At 45.3% G+C, this 16,458-nt stretch overlaps 1 protein-coding gene across 3 annotated transcripts in view; it reads left to right on the top strand.

Moving 5' to 3' along the window:
* The window catches only part of JPH3 (junctophilin 3), a 35,190-nt gene extending 19,727 nt beyond the window's left edge, over positions 1-15,463 (top strand). For 2 of the 3 annotated variants that reach the window (XM_039318623.1, XM_039318621.1), the window contains exons 3-5: positions 7,009-7,133; positions 9,447-10,345; positions 13,983-15,463. In XM_039318623.1, coding sequence (XP_039174557.1) covers positions 7,009-7,133; positions 9,447-10,345; positions 13,983-14,063 — 1,105 coding nt within the window. In that variant the 3' untranslated portion in view covers positions 14,064-15,463. The remainder of the gene's footprint in view (positions 1-7,008; positions 7,134-9,446; positions 10,346-13,982) is intronic. The other variant, XM_039318622.1, reaches the window with a different exon arrangement.
* The last annotated feature ends 995 nt before the right edge of the window (positions 15,464-16,458 follow it).

The raw sequence follows: 16,458 nt of genomic DNA, 5'->3' as shown, positions 1-16,458 counted from the left end.
ATGTCAATAATTCATATTTTTTTTCCTGTTGGAAAAAAAGATAATGGATTCTAGACTCCTAAAATGTTATAAGAGGCTGGTGGTCATTATCTATAAATCCCTTCATGGCAAAAGTCTGGATATCTGTGGGACCATCTGTCTCCAAGTGTCTCTGTTCATCCAACAATATCTGACAGGAGTGGTGTGCTCCATGTCCCAAAAATTATTTCTACCACCAGGAGAAGAAACCCAAAATAGGAGGACAGAAACATGTCTACAGAATCATTGCTACCTCTCTTGAAAAGCATCCAGCATGGCTGTTCTTTACACCGAAGACCTTTTACCCCATGGTGAAGATGATGGTCTGAACCTCTACTTGACTTGGGCACTGATTTTGTAGACATATTTCAGTTTCTTCTCCTAGTAGTAGAAATAATTTTTGGGGACATGGAGCACACTAACCCTGTCAGATATTGTTGGATGAGCAGATACGCTTGAGACAGATGGTCCCACAGATATCCAGACCTGTGCCATGAAGGGCTTCATAGATAATGACCACCCACACTCCTTGCAAGACTATCCTTGTTTAGCTATAGTTGATTAACAAAACTGCAGTTGGCTGGGTGTAGTTGACTTACTAATCTATAAGTCATTATTTGTCAACCACATATAACATAGAGAGCCAAAGTGAAGTGCTCATGCTTAGCATGTTGGTGGTCTTGGGTTGGGGAGCTAAAGATCTGGTACTGAAAGAAGTTTCCAATGTATTTGGAGTCTTTGCAGTAATTTGGACCATACAACCCAAGTAGGATGGGTTTTGCATAAAAGTTGGCACAGTGTGGGATGGTATATGCAATTCCTGTATTTTTCTAAGGAATCACATGTCAGTTCTCAATCCCAAACATTTACATCGGCCCTTCAGATCTGATTCTACAATAGCTCTATAAAACATATTGCTGTAGTCCACTCTGGGAAATAACAATGGAAAAGAAATCAGTAGATCCAGAGAAAGATCTACCCAGCTTGATTTAACCCATGAGTCTCTCCTTGTTAGCATCTGATAATGTGTAAAAAGCGAGTGCAGATGAAAAAAAGAGTCCTTGCAGATGAACCCTCAATGGCTTGATTTCCTGTCCCTCCAGACATTTCCTGTGTATAATTTTTCCTGCCTGCCTTGTCTTAATCAGTCACTTCTGTGATGCCCTTGATAGTGTTCCATTAGAAGTGACAGATGGTGGGAATTGCAAGTCCCTCTCCAGATGTTAATTAAGTTGCAATCTGTAAATAACCAAATTTGGTACACAGGTTTTGCATGGCAGGGCTGTCATCGCAAAATAACCCAAAACCAGCTCCTTGTATTCTGAAGCCCACTTACATCTCCTGGTGAACATGTGCTTCAGAGGAACATCACTGTGATATGAACATACATTTTTGCTTAACAGATGTGAGTAGTGACCACCCATTGTGCACCTTGGGAAAAAGCTACCTATGCGGACAGGTTCTTAACTCAACCTGATGCCCCTGTTAAGGCTCTCACGCTGGGTTTAAAAACGCTTGCGCCCAAATGAAATGCACATGGACACATATTTTTCATATACTCTGACGGAAGGAACCCAGACAGATTCCATGTTACCTTTTAGATGGAGGTGGAGTGATGTCCCCCATCACTCCACATCTCCTAAATGTTGCTTTGTCTTATGCTGAGCACATACAGGTGACTCATCCTGAGCTGAAAGTCAAAAGAATTTGCAGCACAGCCTTGCACACCTTTTCTCTGAGTTACATACGTCATCTTTAATTCATATTTAATTTCACCTTCAAGAAAAGATACAACCGTCTAAACCAATGCTTCTCAACCTTGGCAATTTTAAGGAGTGTGAACTTCAACTCCCAAAATTCTGGGAGTTGAAGTTCACATATCTTAAATTTGCTCAGGTTAAGAAACACTGATCTAACCTAATCAAACAAGCATAGACTTCATTTCCTTCTTCCACTGTGACTAACAATGCAGGCTTGATGTTAAAATTCAAAAATGGAAGATGAAATATGTATTTGATCTATTCTTGTTTCGTGAATGAGCAGGAAATGCACGTTGGTTGGAAAGAAAGGGGCTGCTATCCCATTGATGGGGATCTTGAGAAGGACTCAGTATGTCCTAAGTGAAAGTCCACTATGAATGGCATGGATGCTCTGGGAGACCAGAAGAGTCTCACCCCAGATCCAAACTGCCCTGTGGCAACATAGCCAACAAAATTCCTCTGCTCCTGCCATTGGGAACCATAGGATTCTTCACAGGGACTTCCTAGATGCCCAGGAGAGGCAGTGGTGCACAGCAGGTCCCCAACAACTAAGAAAGAGGCTGTCTCAGATGTTGCCTGTTCCTATCTTTATCCTCTATTGATTTGTCTAACAGGTTGGAGGAGAATCCCTCCATCTTGTACCAGTGAATCCCATACGTGGATCATTACAGCTGAGGTTACAAGTGCTAGGAGGTAGATTCTGGTAAAGATGGGGGAGAAAACTCTGGATATCTGGGAGCATCTTCTTCTGAAAGAGCCATCTGGCAGCTGAGCTGCTTTGCATGCTCTCCAGCCTGCCTCTGTAGCATCAATTAAGACAAGTCAATTGTCAACCAGGAAGCCAGGCCTTTGCTGTTTGTAATTCAGGGCACTTGCTCTCCTGTCTGGTTTCAGAGTGCCAGAGCAGATGTTTGTGTCATGCCAGAGGTTTCATTAGCTGCTTTTCCTTTCCCAATTAGAGATCCAGCTAAGGGCCACGTTCCAGGGAGCAAGCAGGGAATAGCACGGAGGTAATGATGTATGAGAGTTGGAAATTGTCTACAGAAAGTTAATGGCGCTGGCTAATGGTTTACTTCCACAACCTGATATTTGATTACTAGTTTAATAAATTATTGATTAGATGCTGATGGCAATCTGCTGAGAATCAGATGAAGTCATAAATGTAGTTAAAGGTGGAATTTCAGAGATGGGGGGGGGAACTTACCAGACAGTGGCCGTTTTTGAGAAGGTGGAAACTAAACTGCATGGGTGGAAATCTCAAAGACCCTCCCCCTCCTAATGATGCAGCTGGAGCATGCTCAGGGCAGGAAGGCTGCCGGTTCCAATGCCTACAATTTTAGAATATTATTTCAGTTCTTTTTTCCCCTTTCCTGACATGCCTTCTGAGCTCTATAGGCCCATGTATTTACAGTGACCAGTGAGAGTCACTCGTCTGGTTCATAAGTAATGCTGTATCTTCTAATGTTGCTTCCTTTTGGCATCGATTGATGTTGCAATAGTCAAAAAGTCAACAAATCAACAAATCATGGCTGAACTCAACTCTTGGTTGGGGTTCCATATCATACTGATCTGGCTCATGTTTTGTTGACTTTTGACTCCGGGTGATATTTAAAACCTAGCCAACCACGTTTGTATTTCATGGTCTATGTCATTATCTTATAGATGAACCAGCCAACTATTGTTGGTCAGGAACATACGATGTGCTTCCAGGTAAACTATTGCTGGTTGAGGAAATGAGATTAATACAGGACATAGTAGCCTTCATGGATCTAGCACTTTGTAAGGTTGGTGTATTACTTTCTAGCTTAATATCGTGTAAATCCAGATAGTTGTGGCACATTCAACAATCCATTGTGAAAGGAACTATGGCTTGAAATGCTTCATGAACCAGACCGTCTTCTACAGTGGCCCAGTGGCAAGGCTAGTGGGACTAACAATTCTGAATCACAGAATATTGATGCGAAAAAGGGTCTCTGATGTTTCCCAAGCAAGGCCATAGAAACCAACAGCTGCTGTCGACGGTCAGTGTTTCTCAACCTTGACAATTTTAAGGCGTGTGGACTTCAACTCCCAGAATTCCACAGCCAGCAATGCTGGCTGTGGAATTCTGGGAGTTGAAGTCCACACGCCTTAAAATTGTCAAGGTTGAGAAACACTGTGCTGTCTCCTTCCTCTGCCCTCCCCCCCCCAACAAACAGGGCACCCTTCCTGCATTCTTCCTCCTCCTGCATGGATGGCTCCTTAAGTCTGCAGACAGAAACCAACATCTGCAGTGTCAATCAATAATTTATCTCCCGCCAGTCTTCTTGCACCAAAGGCCAGGATGATCAGGCTACCTTTCTCCGTGGATTGCTTCCAGAGGGAGACAGAGACGATGCCCCTGAAGCTGGAGAAGAGCTCCTGGCTGGGGATCCTGATCATAAACTGGCCGATGGTTGCGCAGAGAAGCACCCACCAGCAGCACTCCTGAAGGTGGTCTGATCGTCTTTGGGAGGGCTTTCCTCTTGTCGTTTGCTCCTTTGGGGGAGCAACCCTGGTCGTGGATCTCTCTGATCCCGTGCCTGCTTTGCCTCCCCATCCCTCTTCCCAAGCATCCAGATTCTATGCCTCGTGGTTCTCAACCTTGACAATTTTAAGGCATGTGGACTGCAACTCCCAGAATTCCACAGCCAGCCATGCTGGCTGTGGAATTCTGGGAGTTGAAGTCCACATGCCTTAAAATTGTCAAGGTTGAGAAACACTGCTCTAAGCAGTCAAGGCTGGCTCAGTCTAAATTTGGAGGTGAAACCTCCCCCACTGTGGGCTTCTCTCCTCCTCTCCCTTCCCTCTTGCCTTCGGTGGCTTTGTTTCCAAGAGAGCTCTCTAGGAAAAGAGAGGATTTTGTGCCTTTGGTTCTAGCAGGAATTCCCGCCCCTGTTGCCTCTCCCGTCCCATCTCTATAGTAACTGCCTGGCATCACACAGAGGTCCTTCAAAGGGGAAGGGTTGCCCAGATTGGTCCACCAAAAGTTGGACCACAAAGATACCTAGAGCAGCTGGTGGGTGGAAGCCTCTTCTGTTTGATGGGTTTTTTTTCTCCGAAGCTCCGTTGAAAGCAAAGCCTCTATGGAGATGCTCAATCTTCCAAAGGTACTTTTTTTCCCCAAAAGGCAGCTGGATTTTCTTGATTTTTTTTTCTTTGCAAACATTTTACTTCCCATCCAAGAAGCTGAAGAAGCTTCTCATCCAGAACTGAAGAAGCTTCTTGGATGAGAAGGGAAACGTTTTCAAAGAAAAATACAAAAGACGTCCAGTTGTCCTTTTGGAAAAGCATCTTTGGGACATTGAAAGCAAAGATTAATTCCAGCAAACCACTTTGGAGAGGGGTGTCATAGGATGCAGCACTTTTTGAGGTCCCCAGTAAGGAGGAAGATCAACATTTGCTGGCTGGGGAATTCTGGGAGTTGAAGTCCACCCACCTGAAAGTTGTCAAGGCTGAGAAACGCTGATGTAATGCATTCTTTTTGCAAAAGGATCCTATGTTTACATGAAGTGGGAACAGGATTATTAGATGAGGGTGGTCCACCCCTCATCAGCTCCATTCCTTCCCCAGCACAAATATGTTGCAGCTTACTTTTTCATCCACATCATCTCTGCAAACAGTCGCTCAATGGGACAGTTGCTCAACGAAGACTTCCTGTAGAATCTAACAGATGCTTGCTAATGACATCCCATCGTTTGGCTCCAGTGCCAGTGTGTCTTTACCTTGAGGAGAAATAATTGTGTTGCTACTGATACATTACAAGTAAAAACAAATTAATTTTAGCCTGCAGGCATACATTATATAATTTGCCTTGGGAAGGATCATCCAGCTGTAGTAAAGATGGAACCGGTATGAATAGTACGCGATGCTCATTTTTATCAGAGGGACTGATTAATATATCTAGAAAAAAATCCCACATATCTGACATTTCATGTGCGACTGCGCCAGTCGCATTTTGGAGCGTAAGGGGAGACTGTAGCCCTGGATATTCTCTCATGGCTACAGAAACTGCTGCCTGTTGAAAAACAGGTGTGTGTCAGGTTGAAGGATTGCAACCTTATTTTTCACCCATTAGGTCAATCTTCTAGATCAGGGGTCCCCAATCCCAGGTCCGTGGACCACTACCAGGCTGCGCCATGCCAGCAACCAGTCCACACAAACAAGGGAAGCCCCATCTGCAGGATGCAGGCAGCACACAAAACCACGCACCCTCTGGTCTGTGGAAAAAACTCTCTCCATGGAACCGGTCCCTGGTTCCCAAAAGGTTGGAGACCTCTGTTCTAGTTGCCTTGCCCATCAGGACCTTCCTGCAAATGAGTTTCAACCGTGATCCATGGGACTTGATTGGAAGGTCAAGATAGGAGCTGGAGGCTGAACGTTAGGGCTGCTGAGCTGAACCAGCCAGACAAGTTGTGGGCTCAGGGAGTAAGTCTGGCAAACCGGATCCTTGTCCTCCTATCCTCCATCCAGCAGCCCTAGCCTTACAATCAAATATCGTCCAGATTTTTGAGTGTCTTTAATTTGTTAAATTTTGAACTGTTTTCATTTGTTGTTGTTATTGTTCGTTGCGAAGTCATGTCCGACCCATTGCGACCCCATGGACACATTTCCTCCAGGCCTTCCTGTCTTCTACCATCTTCTGGAGTCCATTTAAGCTCACGCTTACTGCTTCGGTGATTCCATCCAGCCACCTCATTCTCTGTTGTCCCCTTCTTCTATTGCCCTCCATCTTTCCCAACAATAATGATTCAATCATCTGCATTGTGATCTTGTAACCTGCCTGTTTCTTTCTTTTCCCTCATCCGCTGATGCTCAATAGCCTCAATTTATGTATTTCCTGATTCTAGCCATTGGCTTTGATCCAATTCCTTCAAATCTGTTAGTCTGTAGCGTCCACCACTCCTCTTCTGTTCTTTGGGTGAAATGTGGAAAGTGTCTTCTTCTTGATTCTACATTATCATTAGCGTATGTTCTTAACAGTCAAATTTGCTGGAAAAGCGTTGCGATTAAATTTGTGCTGGAAAAAGTAACTTCACTGATACGCAGGCCTAAGTTCATTTCTTCGCTGTGAGTTTTGCCAAAAAAGTCCAATAGTTTGTGTGTCTTCCTTCCAGTTGTTGATGTCCTCCTTTCCCTGTTCAGATATCTGCGCATTTACCCAAGCCAACGGCCATAACCATTCATACCTTTGTCTTTCCGTCTCCCACAGGACCTCCCATTCGCGGGCGAAGGCCGATGCCGCCGTGTCAGCAGCACAGAAATCTCAGGAGGAAGCGCGGGTTGCTAGGATCACTGCCAAAGACTTTTCGCCTTCCTTCCAGCACCGAGAAAACGGTCAGTACAATCTGGAGAGCCTCTGCAGAACCTCGGACTTTGCTCCTTTTCTCCTGTCCCCACCTCTAGGCTAGGGAGGCAGGGCCATCCACGTTTTGTGGATTCCTCCTTGTTTCTCCATTTGGGATGTAGAGTGCTCACCATCTTGATGCCCTGTTGGCTGTCTTTTTTTATTTTATTTTTAGGAACAGGGTACATCTCCCCCATGGTAATCATTGGAGCAGCAAGGCGGATGAGGCTGTAGCCGGTCACTGCTGAGACCAAAAAGGAATCTAGTGGATCTGATATGATTCATTAAGAATTGCCCATTTATGTACAACCTAATTTTCTGCACTCGGGGAGATTGAGAGTCGTGAGCGTTAAAACATAAACCAACAAAAGGAGAACCTGAAATAATGGTGCCAAAATTCATTCCACTGGAATGGAGCAGCCCACATAAAAAACAGCAGCCCAAATCAGCACAAGCTCTAATAAACAGCGTTGGGAGACATAATCCAAACAACAGGCTTGCAGGGAGTCACTAACAGGGATCTGCAGAGGCTTTGCTATAAAGGTCTGCCTTAGCTCCGTGCGCGTGTCTCTGTCTTCTTGGGCAGGGCCAAAAATAGGATGGAAGAAAAGATGTAAGCTGCCTTCTTTAAGCAACCCACTAATTAATACACAGCTGCCACAACAAACAATGCTAGTCTTTGCACTGAGTTGAAGGCTTTTGCTAACTTAGTGAAAAATGGAAGCTTTAAGTAATTTTAATCCAGGGTTCCTTGGGCTATGGAGACTTTGGCAAGACATTTCGCATTGTGGTTAGCTATGGGTATGGATTGTAGATACGTACATAATCTACCCAAACAAGCAACATCTGGAAAATGCTTCACTCTTGGGACTTTACTTGCAAACAGGGCTGGTTTTCCGACGGAGGGGATTTATTCCTTAAACTGCCAATACCAGAATGTACTGGAATTTGAATTTTTGAAGGATGTGTTCAGGAGTGACCACAGAGTGAAGATCAAAAAAGTCAAAATCGTGGTTGTGATGACGAGACTGAAATTCTGCCTGCTTTTGATGGGTGTCTGATGCGTCTTGTGAAGTGAGTGTAGCTTGCAGTGCCTTTGAATACAATTTGTTATTTGGAAAAGGTTACCCAACTCTTTTGATCTTCACTGGAAATGTGTGCCAAGTGCTATGAATGAGTAAAACCAATGGATACAAGAGTAATAATAATAATAATATTATTAATATTAATAATAATATCCTGCAACGATACTTGTAATACCATCAAACATCCACATCTGCCTATCCCAGGTCCTGGGTAAGGACTCGATAGGTAGACAACATGCCAAATCCAGTCTGAACATCTGGCTGACTGTGCGATGATCCATAATAATAATAATAATAATAAAAAGTTGGAAGGGACCTTGGAGGTCATCTAGTCCAACCCCCTGCTCAGGCAGGAAACCCTATACCATTTCAGACAAATGGCTGTCCAATCTCTTCTTAAAAATGTCTTCCTCACGATTTAGTGGCCTACCATCTTTTCAAGTACCACGTATGCTTAACAGTTTCAGTGTTTTCATTTCCACTTATTTTGCTTTTGCTTTTTAGTAGACATCTTCCCCCCCCCCATTTATTTGCCAAGACAATTTGAAGAATGTGGCAGAAATGTCACTTTAATTATTTATTAATTTATTTTCTAGAGGAAGTTCTGGAGAAAGCACACACATCCTTTTGTGAAATGCCGTGCAGAAGATGGTAGCCCATACAGGGCCTTAAGTAATTTTGGAAAAAATAGGCAGGGTTGGACCTGTTTAATACTTGGAAAGAAGGCCAGGAGGATATCCAGAAGTGACTGCAGGCCAAAAAGTAAATATTCGGATCCTGGAAAACAGCAGTGGCAAACTATTTTCTTACTGGTCTTAAAAAAAAAACTCATTTGAAAGTATGTGTGAAGCTACCAAGGGCTAAGCTAAACTCAAGAGTCTACACTTTTTATAACGATTCAACAGTTAAGATTGGATTCCCTCCTTCCCCTGGAGAAATGCAGTGATGATTGTGTATTATATTCAGGAAAACTTTTGGTGAGAGCGTTTCATGAAAAGGAGTGAGGCCGTTAAACTGGTAGTCTTGAAGCTGTCTCAGGACACTTAGTTGTATTTGTACAACAGGCTAGCTCTCTCTGCATCCGTTCCTAAGATCTCTTCTTGACATAGAACATGGGTAGGTATTCTCCTGCCCTCTTCTATACCGACAACAGGAAGGAGGTCCTTGTGGAACGGCCACCTTGTTTTGCTCATCTTCTGCTTCTTGTTCGCCTTCTAGGGCTTGAGTGTCAGAGGCCAAAGCACCAGCATTCAAGCGATGAGATCGAGGTCCTCTCTACAGGGACTCCCCTGCAGCAGGAAAGCCCAGAACTCTACAGGAAAGGAACGACACCTTCGGATCTCACGCCTGACGACAGCCCTCTGCAAAGCTTCCCTGCCAGCCCCTCCTCGTCCCCACCGCGGGGTCCTTCCTGTCGGAACAAGAATGCCCACTTCTCCAGGCAGCTCTCCATGGACGAGGAGAGGGGCGGGGAAATCCAGATGTTGTTGGAGGGACGCAGTAGGGAGTTCATGAGGCCTAACAGCTGGGGCGAAGACAAGGAGGGCGGGCCTCATGGGATGAGAGGCGGGGTCTTGCGCAGTGGCCAGTTGGAAGACCATCGAGGCCGGAGTGGTGGGCACAAGCATGGGACCGCCAATCACAAACCACGGGAGAGGTGGGCAGACCCTCCAACCGTGGTTTCGTGGACTTATCACCGCCCACACCACCACGGCTCGGGGAGCCACAAGCTCACGGAGCTGGATGAGGAGAAGCTGAGCAATTACAAGATGGAGATGAAGCCCCTCATGAGGATGGACGCTTACATGCAAGAGATGCAGTCCCAAAAAAGGCATCACGGCAAAATGGGTCTCAGCAAGAACCTGGCTGAAGAACATCCTGGGGAAGAGCGGGCCTTTGGTGTCCAGAGGCTGAGGTCAACCTCCCAGAACAAGGAGAACGTCAGGCCGGCATCTTCTGGTGAGCCAGCAGTGCAGAAACTAGAGAGCCTGAGGTTCGGGGATAAAGGTGAACCCCGGCTGTTGAGGTGGGACTTAACTTGCTCTCCACCACAGAAATCCTTACCTGTTGCACTAGAGTCAGAGGCGGAAAATGGAGATGAGCTCAAATCCAGCGCGGTAAGTGGAGCACTCTGGATGGGCTGGTCTGTGAGACTTCCTAAATAGTGACGGTGATGGCCCTGGCTGTGATGAGCAGACCACTTGAGGGACGGTGGGCTCTGCACGCATACAAAGTGTGCCTGGGATATGCGAGCGCTCACTGGCATGCAGTGCTTGCAATTACTGGTGCCTTTTCTCCCTACGTTTATATTTTAAACTTTTAATTGAATTTATCTTCTGACTTTCTACTCAAATCAAATCGTGTTACCTAACGAAAATAAGGACCATCCAATCAGAGTTTTGGCAGTCTTTATTACAGCGTGGCCTCTGCTGTGGTTCACAATGAGCCTTGTTGTGTGGAATTTTAGAAGCGTGACAAGGGAACAGAGGTATCAGCCACCTTTGGGGCGGTGTAGGGGCAGGCAAGCTGAGAGCAGTGTCATCCATTCATGTGTCTAGGGGACAATAATCAACTCCCTTGAAACTATCAATTCCAGCTTAAAACCCTCCACATCTCTGCTTAGCAACTGAATGGACAGTTCTTGGACAGCTGAGGTTGCTTGTATTTGCATCCCACAAGGAACCAAGACAGAATGTGGTTTGTTGACAGTCTGGGATGGAATGAATAACTTTCAAGTCATCCCCCACAATCGTTCTCGTAAAAGAAATATTGGAAGCAAGCAGGTTTGCCCTCCACTCAGTGGTGTCCTTGTTCAGTGCTAGTTTATTTGTCTATGTTTTCAATCATCAACCAATTCAGAAAGTCTAATTTAAAAACAAAGACTGTTGAACATGAGTTTTACAAATTCTTGCCTACTATGCAAAGTAAGCAAACCGAGAATCATCCTCTTCCCCCTCCTTTTTTGATTTTGTTAAGAAAAATAAATCAATGAAGCGGTTTTCTTAGAACAGGTAGTACTATACAATATTCTTAGCAGGGGCTAAGATCTGAGAAAGCCTTTGATATAATTGAAAGGATTGCCTTGGTTTACTGAGCAACGAGATCTCCCAGCAGCCCTTGTTTCTCTGCTGATGGTCAAATCATGGATCTCTGTGTGGCCTGAGGATCTTTCAGCTACAATGGGTTGATGGCTAAGCAAAGTTGGGATGTGTTGGAAACCCAGGTTTTGTCTATATATGAATGTCAAATCATGCTAAACCTGGTTTGCTTTATCCGATGGAGTTCCCATACTGTGCAAGACCAGTCAGGTGTGAATATAACATCTGTCCAGGGAATTTGTCAGACTCTGGTCAGGATCAGATCCTATGGGGTGGCTTTCCTTTTCCATGGCTGTGGGACATGGGAAAGTGCTGGAATTTAGGGGACAAAGAGGTAAGAAGCTTATAGAAGGTTAGTGACAGATATTCTTCCTGCAGTTGCTGAGCCAATGGGGGGAATGGTGGAGCAATGTTCTTTATCCAATGAGTATTAGCCATTCATGGGGCCCCAGCCCCTTTGCAGGGAAAGCCTTTTGGAGTGACTGCTGAACTTCTCTTTGAGTTTGGGCCAAGTGTAAACTGCCCCTTGTGTTTACTTTGGAACTTGTCTGGTGGTTTATTTATTTATTTATTCAATTTAAATACAGCCAAATCAACTAGCCAGCATGTCCTTTTAGTCCAGGGCTCTTCCAGCTTGGCCCTTTTATGGCTTGTGGAGTTCAACTCCCAGAATCTGTCAGCCAGGCACGCTGGCTGAGGAATTTTGGGAGTTGAAGTCCACAAGTCATAAAAGGGCCAAGTTGGAAGACCCTGTTTTAGTCCTACTCAGGAAGGGCACCCACTTTGATGTGAGTTGGGATTTTAGCCCTCAGGCGATGGCCCTGGGGAATGTCAAATCTGGCTTTGGCTTGTTCAAATTTCCCCAATCTCAAAATGTAGAACCTAGAAGAAAAAGGGAAGAACAAAAAACAGTAGGCAGTGTGAGAGCTGGCCTGCTTGTAGGGCTTCACCCGTTTCAGAACTGCGTTTTCTATCCTCATTCCCTCTAAAAGGACAGGGACATCCTTGGGATCCACCTGTTCTCATACTAAAACATCTCTCTCCAACTCCTTCTCTTTTACACGTGGCTGAAAGCTGCTCCTGCTTCCATTCTGTGGGAGCGTTTTGCAGCGGCTGAGTTTGTTGTGCAACCTGGCTTTGCCCTGTTCAAATAAGTCTGGCATTGCACATGGAGTCTCTGTGAGTCTGTGTGTTGCAGCAGAGAGATGTTTCAGCAAAACATTCCCAGGTGGAATCTGAATATTTAGAGCAGTTCTGGAACTGGCGAAGGAAAACCCCAGCAGGTCCATTATAGTTTGTGTAACGTGTTCTCCATTTGCCAGCCTCATGTTCTCCATTTGCCAGCCTCGGAGATCAGGAAATGGGGGCTATTTAAGCTAAACCGAAAGGCTACAGATGCAGATTTAAGGGACTGATGGGTTGAAAGGCTACAGATGCAGATTTAAGGGACTGATGAGTTCTTGAAGGATGGTAGACAGATGGCCAAAGGGAGGTGCATCTACCTGGATAAAGCCAAGCTTGGGCAGCCAGGTATCCCGGAGAGGCGTGTGAGCTGTTGATCTGGTTGGCCAGCATCCTTGCAGTATGTTGCTATGCAGCAACAAGGATGTTTTTCCTATGCTGGAAAAGGGGAGTGCGCTCCCTCTCTCTCTCTCTCTCTCTCACACACACACACACACACACACACACACACACACACACACACAGACAGACAGACACACAGAGAGAGGGGGGGGTTTGCCAGATCCCCCCCTCTTGAAATGCCAGTCCTGCAGATAGGTCTAAGGAAACTCCCCAAGAGCTCCTTCAAGGCATCTGCAGGAGGCAGCAGCTATTTAGTTCTAAACACTTTGCCACCCAAAGTGGCTGCTTCTCCTGGATGGGGAACGAGGAATGCTGTAAAACAAATCCTTCCATTGGGGAGCCAACAGATTTCCCAGACCCTCCTTTTCGCTCACCCAAACTCAGGAAGAGAATCTCTGATGGAGGATTTGGCCCTCTGAGAGTATCTTGCGGGCATTCTCACAAAATGGCACAAAATAACTCCTGAACAAAAGCAAGGTGCGGACATTTCATCCTGCCTCTTAGCTGCTTCTACTGCCCAAACCCTGAATGTGGATTATTTGACTTTGGTTAGCGTGATATAAGAACTCAGCCTCTGTGGCTCGTAGCTTAGTTGTATATGTAAGTTCTGGGTCAGTGGGGCTTCTTCAACCAATAATGACTTAATGCAATGCCTAAAGCTTGTCTGTGCCATCTTCTATGGTGGAAACAGGATGGAGAATCACAACTGGAAAAGTTGAGGGGGATGGCTCAAGCGCAGTTTTTAAGGATCTTTTTAAGGGTCAGTTGAGAAGGGGCAGTGAAGAAACACAGTGGGAACCCAACAGACCCTTGCATTGGACTTGGTAGTGTTTTCACCCTTGGCAACTTGAAGATGTGGTGGACTTTAACTCCCACAATTCCCCAGCCAGCCCACAGTTGAAGTCTTCAACCAAGTAGTCAAGGTTGAGAAACCCAGGGACTTGGGAATCATTGGTTCCGGGGTGCCCCTGAGATATGGAAATTCCAGCAGCAATTGACCAGCTCTCCTTCCCCCAATTGATCTGAGGGTCCCCCTATAATCCTCTCCCTCTTTTTCTTTCCTCTGTTTCAGGGTTCAGCTCCCATCCTAGTCGTCATGGTGATCTTGTTAAACATTGGAGTCGCCATTTTGTTTATTAACTTTTTCATCTAAACCGAGACTGTCTTGTTTGCAAAACTCCAACCGGTTAATAATTAATAAAAAAACAAAAAAACAAAAAACCCACTCCCAAGCGGTCTGAAAATGGGGATAATGCTGCGAGAGACCCAACGGGAGAAGGATGTCGTCGTTTTGAACTGTCCCGCGACAACTTTCAAGTCTTTTCACAGAAGACCCACCACCGATTGAGTCTCACTCACAGTTTGCCTTTTTCCCCCACCCCCACCCCTTTCCCTACCTAGGTAATGTTTTGGATTTTAGCCCAAAAATTCTTTGCTTGCACAATCCTTTTGCTGTGTGGCATGGCCGAATGGTAGCAGCAGCATTCCCGCCCTCCCAGCACCAGACAGGATGGAAAGCGTTCCTCCGGGTGGATTTAGCCAGATCTAGGAAAGCGGTTTCACGTGAATTGCCTCCCTCTTCAGACGTTTAACTCAAGACAATCTTCGGAGAGATGCGGCAGTCCTGGCATTGCCTGGTGATATGCAGCGGCTGGCCATAGAGATACAAGGTGGGGGTCCCTTGAGAAAATCCCAGGGCGATCCCGGTGTTCGCATTGAGCTGGGAAAGGCCAAAACAGAGAACAGTCCAAGCAGACGGCACTCAAAGGACAACGTTGATGGTTAATCACCATTTCTTGAATAATTTAAACCGCCATATCTAGCAGACAAGTCTTAAGCCCCTCTCCTCTCTTCTTGAAGTCCAAAATATTTTTCCCACCCAATGTGTTGAAATCATTCATTGTCCCAGGCGACAATAGAAAATTATTTTACTCATTTGTAAAATTTATTGACCGCCCATCCTACCAAAGTTTTGCATAAAGTCACCTGCAGGATACTGAGACTCAGGTCAAAATCCTGTATCTATAAACTGCACAATCTTTTTTTAAAAAAAATAATCTCATTCAACACATTTTTTTCAAACCTTTCCAGCAGGTGTTTAAAATAGATCCAGAAAGGTTTTGTTTTGAAAGATGACCAAGGTTTTCCAGGAAATGCATCCCCCAGATTGCCTAGGAGTCAGCCCCTCTCTATGGGGAAAGATGCTTGAATGTTCCCCCCCCCCCAAGAGCCCCCGTGGCACCGTGAGGAACGAGGCGTGACGGGCATCCCTTCTTCCATCTTGCCATGAGCCATTTCCAGATGCCTTGCTTGGCCTCGGAGCATGTAATAGTTTTGCATTTTGTCTGCAGGATGTATATTCCAGCTTCCAACATAATCCCTGTACAAAAAGGAAAGAAAAACCAAAACCAAAACTAGAGAACAACAACAAAAACAACAACGAAAACATTGTCAACAACAGCCTCTGAGTATGTAATGCTCTTTTTATAATTTGTTTTCTCTCCTCTATGTATCACTTAATTTTGGTATGGTTCAAAACATCTTTATAAGATGCCTGCGTTGTTCTTTTCTTCTTTTTCTTATTTGGGGGAGGGCAAGGTGGGGTTCTCTGCCTTGGTCACTCACTGAAAATACGTCTTTGTTACTAAGGATGCAGTGGCGTCCTTTGAGTTTCTATCGTGGAAAAAAGGCACAACAGTTGTTCTCTTCGGATGGATCAAGAGTTCAGAAGTAGGACACAATCAAGGCTCTGGCTGCTTTTCATGTGTGTTGTGTCTAAAGCCCAAACCTTCCTTTATATCTAATGGAACTTCATGTGTGTGCAATGCCCAGATGGAGCTTTGTTTCACTCTTGGCTGCCATGTTGACTTTTTTGACCATACCTTGTGGGTGTCCCAATTCTATTTCATAAACGGAGAGGATCTTCTCTCCCCCATGGGGTTTTTGTGCAACTGGGAAGGTTAATGATGGCTGATACTACTTCCGTGGTATGCTAGCTGTGGAATTTTGGGAGTTGAAGTCCACAAGTTTTAAAATTGCCAAGGTGGGACACCCCCGATTTAATAATCACTTCTTAAAAAATTATTCAGACACCAGACAAAAATGAACCCACAGCTTCATCACCAAGTTTCGGCGAAGGATGCATCCAAGTAGCTTTGCAGCCCAAGCTGACCTTGCAAAGCTGGATCCAAGAGGCCTGGTCAACAGCTGGGGATGGTCTGGAAAACATGCAACTGGATTCCCATGCCTTTCCCACCAATCCAGAAATGGCACTGTGGCCCTGCATTGACTCTCCAGTGAGGGAAATGCAACTTGCTCCTTACTCCAGACCCAGTGCAATTATCAAGAGCCACGGTGGGCCAACCGAGACCCTCCTGATATTGTTCAAATCTTCTCCATCTTTTCCCCTGATGTACATTAGCAGGCATTGCCGCTTGGGCAACCTCTGGAAGATCGTGGCTTAGCTACCCAGCAAAATAGCCAAGAGGGCAGTCTTTCAGATGTTGGCTGTGAATTATGGGTCTTGGATCCCAAGGTACATGCAGAGA

This window comes from Crotalus tigris, unplaced genomic scaffold, assembly GCF_016545835.1.
Source record: "Crotalus tigris isolate CLP2741 ecotype Arizona unplaced genomic scaffold, ASM1654583v1 scf7180000021447.437961, whole genome shotgun sequence".
Lineage (NCBI taxonomy): Eukaryota > Metazoa > Chordata > Lepidosauria > Squamata > Viperidae > Crotalus > Crotalus tigris.
Note: the sequence above shows the minus strand (reverse complement) of the source record. Positions and strands in the feature narration are given on the sequence as shown.